General features: G+C 35.8%; 1 protein-coding gene across 1 annotated transcript; it reads left to right on the top strand.

Moving 5' to 3' along the window:
- The first annotated feature begins 1,043 nt into the window (after positions 1–1,043).
- LOC132121824 (pyroglutamylated RF-amide peptide receptor-like) lies at positions 1,044–8,189 on the top strand. The gene is made up of 6 exons (XM_059531580.1): positions 1,044–1,439; positions 2,971–3,129; positions 4,573–4,634; positions 5,545–5,784; positions 6,659–6,752; positions 7,606–8,189. The coding sequence occupies exons 1-6, from the start codon at positions 1,079–1,081 to the stop codon at positions 7,968–7,970; spliced, it is 1,281 nt and encodes a 426-aa protein (XP_059387563.1). The 5' UTR covers positions 1,044–1,078; the 3' UTR covers positions 7,971–8,189.
- Positions 8,190–8,919: the final 730 nt, after the last annotated feature.

The following is an 8,919-nucleotide window of genomic DNA, read 5'->3' as shown; positions in this document are numbered from 1 at the left end:
TGGAAAAACAGTTCATCTTACAAAAAAATAAAGCATATTTTTATAATCCACCAAAAAAATAAATAAATAAATAAAATAGAACAGCTATTCTATGTGTCCTGAAACACTGGTGTCTCCTATTTTAGAGCAGTCACTGCAATTTAGGAAATAAATCAATTAAATCTGTATATGGGTGTGAGAAAATATAACAATAAATACATTTTTAAAAAATCAGATATAGCCCCGTCAACATTTTCATAAGTAATTGTAATTTAATTACGGAATTTTTCTCAGCAACTATAACTGAATACAATTACATTTATTTGGGTAACACTTTATTTTAAGGTGTCCTTGTTACACATACTGTACATGCAGGTAACCTTAAACCTTAATTAATATTACTTAATAGTACTTAAATGTATAACTACACTGTAACAAGAACACCTTCAAATAAAGTGTATCCGGTTTTGGTATGTGATTAAATGACATAATTTAGTTACATGTAACTGTCTGCTTCCAAACACTAACAGCACGTAAAACACGCGAAACGTATGAATAAATAAAAATGCCTTACGAAAATTAACTATGTTTTTACTGTAGGTTTTTTTTTTGCGTATTGATTACCATTGCTTCACAGTGATGCCATAGAAGAAGCTTTTGTGTCTAAATGGTTCCATTAAGAACCTTTAACATCTGAAGAACATTTCTGTTTCACCAAAGATTTTTTTGTTTTTGTGGCGAAAGAAGGTTCTTCATGTTATAAAAAGATAAGAAAGAGATGGTTCTTTGACCGAATGCTTGAAACAGCTTTATGTTAAACTACAGTTAATGAAGCAAAAACCATCGGGTTTTTTGGTTTTATTTGTAGTAAAATCATGGTTAATTTTCGTAAGGGATTACTTCGTGAAGTGGAAATCAAATCTTTAAGCAGCATTGCAAGGTTGGTCAAAGAAAAAAAAAAAAAAGTAGTAGTCTATTCAGAGACAGGAGTAGCGCGCGCGCGTGACGCGTGTGGGCAGAACAGCGCACGAGACCTGCGCGCATCACTGCATTTCTACTTTTTCCTTTTCTCCGAGATCAGCAGAAGCTGGAACTCGACATGTCTTCTTCTACAGAGATGACGGCCACTGCGAAGATCACTCCGGAGGTTCTCCACGAACTCCTGCAGTTCTACAACCTCTCGCGACAGGAATTCATTCACACCTACAACATCCAGCCTCTGGTCTACATCCCAGAACTCCCTGCCGGAGCCAAAACCACGTTTGTCGTGATGTACGTGCTTATCTTCGCTCTGGCTCTGGTCGGGAACAGTCTGGTGGTGTGTATCGTGCTGCGTAAGCGCGCGATGCGCACCGCCACCAACATCTTCATCTGCTCCCTGGCGGTCAGCGACCTGCTCATCACCTTCTTCTGCATCCCGTTCACACTGCTGCAGAACATCTCGTCAGAGTGGCTGGGAGGTCAGAGTCTCTTTAACTAGTCGTTAACAAACGAAATATGACGATGGGTAGTTAACAGGTCTGCTGTCCTGTAATGACATGCTACGGTATTCTTCACCTCATTCAAACATATGCACAATTCAGTTATGCATTACATGCAATAGTTCATGAGCTCAAGTTATTTAGAATGCATCTTGTAAAATCTGCAGGATTAGATGAGGATGCGCATCTATAACACATTTTACTCTGTTATTTGTGAATTGCACATAAATCAAATGCAATTTTTTGACTCTTTACCTAAATCATGAATTATTTCTTATTTTAACATGCTAAACTGTGATATTTCACGTTCAGTGTAAAGTCCTAATTTGTCCTAATTTATCATACCGTGCATGTGTTCGAGGTCGCATTAATTAAGAGGCTACATGGAGCAAGCAGTCTGGTTTCAGAAGTGGATGTTCGAGTGAGACTGACTTGCTCTCAGTTGTTGAAGCGCTAAGACTGAAAAGAGCAGCTTCCGAATCTCCTATGCCTGTGTTACTGGATCTGTCTGCTGCTTCTGACACGGTTAACCTCCAGATCCTCCGGTCTATTCTACCGGCAAAGAGCCTCTCAGGAAACACACTCCAGTGGTTTGAGTCTTATCTCTCAGATAGGTCCTTCAAAGTATCTTGGAGAGGTGAGGTGTCCAAGTCATAACATCGTAACATTCAGACTTAAGTGCCTCTAGAAGCTTGTGTTCTGGAATCCCAAAGACCCATTCTCTCAGTTTTTTTTTATTTATTATGTAATTTTTAAAAAGCCCTTGCTATGTGTACTGCGTTACAACATGCATACATTGCTCTTTTGCTGATTTTGATTGCATCCATTGTCTTCATTTGTAGGTACATATATTATAGGAAATACATTAAAAAGGACAACAAAATCTTTACAATTGTAAAAATTATTATGGAATGGAAAATATTAAAATAAGAACTGTAACTGTTCTTTTTTTTTCAAATAAAAACTGTAATTGTATACCACTTGATACGCTGATATTTAGTTATACGTGTTTAGTAGCATCAGCCAATACTAATACAAATATTTTCATTACTTTAAATAATATAAACATTAACTGATATTAAGTGTATATATATATGTATATATACACACACACACACACACACACACATACAGTATATATGAACTTAGAAATATAAAAACTATATAGTCAAATAATACAATAATAACTAAACATGACAAAAGCACACAACAGAATTACTGAAACTTTAACTGAAATCAAACAAAAAATACAAAAAAACGACAAATATTATACAATTTTGTAAAATGAAATAGAATACTTGAGTCCACTTGACCGATTAACAGCATTCATGATAAACATATTTTCATTTGTTGAAAATGTTTGAGAAAGCACCGTTTGAGATAAGAGCTCATTTTAATAAATGACTATTACTAATTGAATGATAAATAAGAGCTGTGTGTAGTATTGAGCACTACTGTGAAGTGTGCTTCATGTGTTCACGCTGTGTGTATCTTGTGTTTGTGCATGCAGGGGTTCTAGTGTGTAAGACCGTTCCTTTTGTGCAGACCACAGCCATCGTCACTGGCATCCTCACTATGACCTGCATCGCTGTGGAGAGATACCAGGGCATCGTCTATCCTCTCAAGATGAAGAGGCAGTACACTCCCAAACGAGCCTACAGGATGCTAGGTGAGAAAAGCATGCAAGCAGAAACAAACCTGCAGTAAAGCAAGCCCTAAAAGTCCACATGAAATCAGATTTGACTCTTAACCACATCAACTCTGGGGACCCACCGGTGGGTCCAATATTGCATATGCCTAATTCTCAAAAAATCAAAATAACAGCTGAAGTGGTTAATGCACGCTACTGGTGTTGCTGTGCACGATTCCCCGGTTATTCTTATATTATAGCTTGATTTGGGTAAGTGAGCAAAAATAACTCCCATCATGCACTGCAGCGTATTGAGATAACTAAAGGATGGAGAACATGTCATTCAATCCTCCGAATAGTGCAACCTCTAAAGGTGTTCTTTTTGGAGGCCTGTGGACTGAGATAGAGGATTTTCTCAAATAAAAAAAAATAAAAAAAGTTTTAGAAAAATTCTTTATAGATTACGACAGTTTCTCACCACTTTCTCAGTGACCTTAATTCCCGAATTTTCCCCCCATGCATTTTATCTCATAGGGAATTTTTAAAAAGTCTTTGTTAAAGCATTAAAATAAATAAAAAACAAGCAGCTATGAAGTCAACCACAACAAAAATTAGACAAAAGTACAAAACTTTGAAATATTTTAATGAGAGATAAAATTACAATACCCATGAAGCATTGCTAATCAAAATAAATATATATAGTGCTTTCAAATGATTATTTGTATAAAGGTTTTTGTTTGCATAATATGTGTGCGTTCTGTGTATATTTATTGTGCATATTTAAATACATGCATACAGTATATATTTTGAAACACATTTTTCTGAAAGTATATACACGCATGTGTATTTATATAATAAATTTATGCACTTAGCAGACGCTTTTATCCAAAGCAACTTACAGTGCATTCAGGCTATCAATCTTTATCTATTATGTGTTCCCGGGGAATCGAACCCACAACCTTGCGCTTGATAGAGCAGTGCTCTACCAATTGAGCTACCGGAACACTTATATATAAATAATAAATGTTCACAGTACACATATACTGTATAAGGTAAAAAAAACTTTTATTTTGGAATGCGATGAATTTAATATATATAGATATAGATATATAAATGAATATTATAATAAATATTATGCTCCATAGAGAAAATGGAGACTACTTACATCATTTGTGAGCAGAAACAAATGAGTTATTTGGTGCAATTTTCTTTGCACAATTTTTTGATTATTGCACGCTGATGACTTATAGATGATAACTAGCATTAGTGAATGACCTCAGCTCACAGCAGGTCTGTTTTAATGAGTTTTATGTTAAAAATCAATGCATTGTAAGCATTAGCTCATTTGCATGTGTAAATATGAAGTGCTCACCTGAGAGCTTTTGTCTGGATGTCCTCTTATAGGTTCATGCATCATTCACAGCACAGGCTCATGGGACAGAACCCAGCAATCATCTGATTTATTTCTATACATCTCTACAGGGCTGGTGTGGATCGCTGCTGTCTTGGTCGGATCACCGATGCTGTTCGTGCAACAGCTCGAGGTGAGCCACATCACAAACTGAGAACAGCCTGATTAAGTGTTTAATTACAATCACAGTTAACAGATAGCATTTAATAAAAGAGCAAGGTTAATTGCTTCGACATAGCTTGACCGTCAGCAGATCAAAGATACTGATGCCACATCAGAAATCTTTGGAGACGAAACGGCTGACAGAAGAAGAGATTCACTCGAGAGCCGTTCACTTCTGATGAGAGTCTTATCTGCGAAAGTGTTATTCATTGTTTTATCAGAGTTCACCAAACAAGTCATTACTCACGCTGCTGGACGCTGATATGAACACTTCTAAAGAAATTTATGCAGATTTTTTTGGAAAGTTACAACACTTTCGTCATGAAAGTATCATAACAATAGTCCCAGAATAGTGTTGCAAATCTGGACGTTTGCTAAATATGTGCTCAACCTCAGGTCTATCCCAGATCAGGATGAGTTTGTTTCTTCATCAGGTTTGGAGAAATGTAGCACTGCATCAGTGTCTCATCAATGGATGCTCTGCAGTGAATGGGTGCCGTCAGAATGAGAGTCCAAACAGCTGATAAAAACATCACAATAAGCACTCCAGTCCATTATTGCATTGTAATTTTTGCTTAAGTTTTCTGCATTTTTGGTTGAACTATTGCTTCAAACGTGGTTTGCAATCACATTAAAGGTGCTATAATCAATATCAGTAATTTTGCAACTTCCACCAAACTCTCTCTTTCAACACAAAAATACCTAGACATCTACAAAGCTTGACAGTAAGAGAGCATGGGTTGATTTCATTTAGAAGACACACATTTCAGCAGTTCCTGAACTGAACATTTTCTACATGCATCTCTTAAATAGTTTACAGCCCCTTTAAACTCATGCATGTGAATCCCAGTTAGGTTTACTCTCTAATCTGTGTTCTTCAGGTGAAGTATGACTTCCTGTACGATCATCATCACGTGTGCTGTCAGGAGCGCTGGCATTCGCTGCTGCACCGTCAGGTTTACACCACCTTCATCATGGTGGCGCTGTTCCTGCTGCCGCTGGCCGCCATGCTCTTCCTCTACAGCCGCATCGGGATCGAGCTCTGGATCCGGAAACGTGTGGGAGACTCTTCCGTCCTCAGCACCATGAACCACAGGGAGATCAACAAAATCTCCAGGCAAGTGTTGAGACCTGCTGTTTTACAAGAAGCATGATCCTGACCAATTTCACAATCATTTTCAGCTTTTTCATTCTACTATTTCATTTCCAAATCAAACAGGTAAATAAAATGCAAATAACTTTTTTCACCTTTCATTTATAGCTTTCTGAGGAAACGTTTTTCGCATTTTACTCAACATGTTTCTATACATTCAAATTCTGGTGGTCAAAATCAGGCTTATTTGCTGAATAATATGGAATATAATTACTTTTTAAGACATTGAATGCAGTATTGTTTCATAAATAGACTAAATAACACACAATAATAATTAAACAAGCTAAACAAACTAAAGTTAAAATGCATTACAATATTTGTTGATTCTTGGATTAGTAAATTGTTACACAATTTGGGGAAAAACGCAAATTTTCTGATATAAAATTACAATTGAGGTACCCCTCCCCCCCTCTCCAAAAAATATATATATATTTGCTTGTTTCTAGGAATTCACAACTTAACCAAATATTTTATATTTATATTTAAATACATATAAATATGGCAATACAGTAAAAATAATATATACAATTAATTACACTGTGCATTATGAGATTTTTTTCTGTTGCATCTGTAATTGGTTTTCATGCATTATACTGTTTAAAGCTGTAACAGTGAATCGATGTATTATATTGTTTTTCATGAGATCATGCGATGCATTATAAGGTGCATCACAATGCATAATAAAGACATTCAAAATACTAATGCATTATATATAAAGGCTGCAAGTAAATATTTAATTCAGACGACATAAGCAAAATGCATCGTATAAATGAGTTGTTCTATTAATAAACTGTAATAAAATTACCTTTACAGCTGGACTTTGTTGTTGTTCAAACAGGAAGAAGAAACGTGCTGTAAAAATGATGATCACTATCGTCCTGCTGTTCACCGTCTGCTGGGCTCCGTTTCACATCGTGCACATGCTGTTTGAGTACAGTAAGTGTGTTTACTCCTGTAACTGGTGTCACATGATGTGTGAGGACACAGGGCTTGAACACTGAACGGCTCTGAACAGAAATGATCACTGAAATGTAGTAGGGCACATTATTGCCCGTGGCAGCTGCAGCAATAAGCAAGTCTTAATGTTGGATAAAAGCATCTGCTAAATGACTAAATGGAAATGTAAAAAATAATACAACATTTTTGCAATGGTAATAATTATGTAGGACTACACAATTTGGACACAAAGTAATAATAACAACAACAACAAAAATAATGATTAATAACACTGCTTATTATAATTATTTAGTAGCACTTATACTACAAGTTATACCACAGATATAATTTACTAAATCAAAACAGTAGAAGAATTCCTATTATAATATTTAACTGTAAGATAATATCTAAATAATATCTAAATATCGGTTTACGATCGACTATTATTATTCTTAAATTGAGAATGAAACAGATTAAATAACCTTCATTTGGTGATTAACTGTTAATATAAGCTGTCCAATAAAGAAATAAGCCCCAAGAAGTCAGTGAATTTATAACAGTTTAGGGACGTTGTTAGGTCTGTTATAAATTCACTGTGAACCACGGCTTTATTAGATAAAACCGAGCAAATAAAGTGTAAAGATATTACTAAAAACAGTATTCTTCCACCAAACAATGTAGCTCCTCACAAACAGTTGTGGTTGTAACAAAGTGGTTGCCGAGCAACACACAAACGTAAACAAAGGTGGATGTTACTTTGTAGAGTTATTTAGAACACCTTTGAACACGACTCAACCAATCAGAATCAAGCACCGGAACAATCCTATTTATATTCTGTCTGTTATTGATTTAGACGAGCTGGAGAAGAACTACGACGAGGTCACGGTGAACATGATCATCGCTGTGGTGCAGGCCATTGGCTTCTCCAACTCCTTCAACAACCCTATCGTCTACGCCTTCATGAACGAGAACTTCAAGAAGAACTGCGTGGCCACGCTTTCGGTGTACCTGCGGCGTCCCGTGCAGCGGCCCGAACACAGCGTGCACTTCTCCAAACCCCTCAAAACAGAGGTCTTCAGCAGGAACCAGGCCGGCCCACAGCAGAACCCAGCGCTGATGTCTTCACAGGGAGACCTGGAGATATTCACGGCGTTCACCGAGCAGAACGTCAAAACCACTTCCTCTCAGCTTCCCTCCAGCAGCTCCTGCCTCAAATAAACTCAGCACAGGAAGAGGAGGGCTTGATTGTGATCTGATGACAGCTAAAGCAGCCTCAGGATCTTCAGCACTGCTGTCGGATGAGTTCAGGAGAACAGATGCATGATGGGAGATGTGCTGGAGGATCATGTGCAGCACAGTGGACACACAACAGACTGACCTCATTGTTTACTCAATCGTGTCATTTCAAACACAGATGCTGTGGTTTTTATGTGGAACACAAAAGAGTAAAGTCTGCAAAATCTGACGCTCCATAAAACAACTAAAGCAAGCACTGAGCCTAAAGGAACGTGGAGATGAAAAAAGTCAAAATACATCATGGAAGGAAAAATAATATTTCAGTGCTTTCTCTGAGGTTAGATTTTTAAAAACAGATTCAATATTTATTATTATATTTGTATTTACTTAATTCGAATTATTAAACATTAAAGCTATAAAACGGAACAATATATATCTCAATAATTAAAAAAAAACTATTTTTGAGTTTTTTTTTAAGGTTTAGTAAAATTAAATCTTTGCAATTTTTATCTTTAATGTCTATAGTTTTGATGGATTTTTAATTTAAATTTTAGGTTTAGTTACTTTAGTACATCAAGTTAAACTAAAAAAAGAGATAGCAATATTTTAATAAAAAGATATAGTTAATGTTTATTTTAGTTAACATGTCAATAAACTATGTATAGTGTAAGTAACAAAAGGGATATCATAATTTTAGTTTTAATTAACTATAATTCTAAAATGCAAGTTTATTAGAGGAACAAATGTTTTGCAAGCAAATGCAAAAGTTTTGAAATAAAGTTTTTCCTCCCATCTCCTATATATCTAAATATCAAACAAAACATTTTTCAATGAATGATTTGAGTTACACTTTACTTGATTCCTTTATGCATGTATAAGTATTCATTATGCACAATATAATGCATAAACAACTAATGTGAAAATGCATTAT

Source organism: Carassius carassius, chromosome 40 (genome assembly GCF_963082965.1).
Source record: "Carassius carassius chromosome 40, fCarCar2.1, whole genome shotgun sequence".
NCBI classification, from domain to species: Eukaryota; Metazoa; Chordata; class Actinopteri; order Cypriniformes; family Cyprinidae; genus Carassius; species Carassius carassius.
This window is presented reverse-complemented; position numbering and strand designations above follow the sequence as displayed.

What these genes read in the sequence shown, in the direction of transcription:
- LOC132121824 (XM_059531580.1), top strand. Translation starts at nt 1,079, where the DNA reads ATGTCTTCTTCTACAGAGATGACGGCCACTGCGAAGATCACTCCGGAG. An exon ending in CTCGTCAGAGTGGCTGGGAG is followed by an intron (nt 1,440 to 2,970) that starts GTCAGAGTCTCT and finishes TTGTGCATGCAG; the next exon opens with GGGTTCTAGTGTGTAAGACC. An exon ending in TCAACAAAATCTCCAGGCAA is followed by an intron (nt 5,785 to 6,658) that starts GTGTTGAGACCT and finishes TCAAACAGGAAG; the next exon opens with AAGAAACGTGCTGTAAAAAT.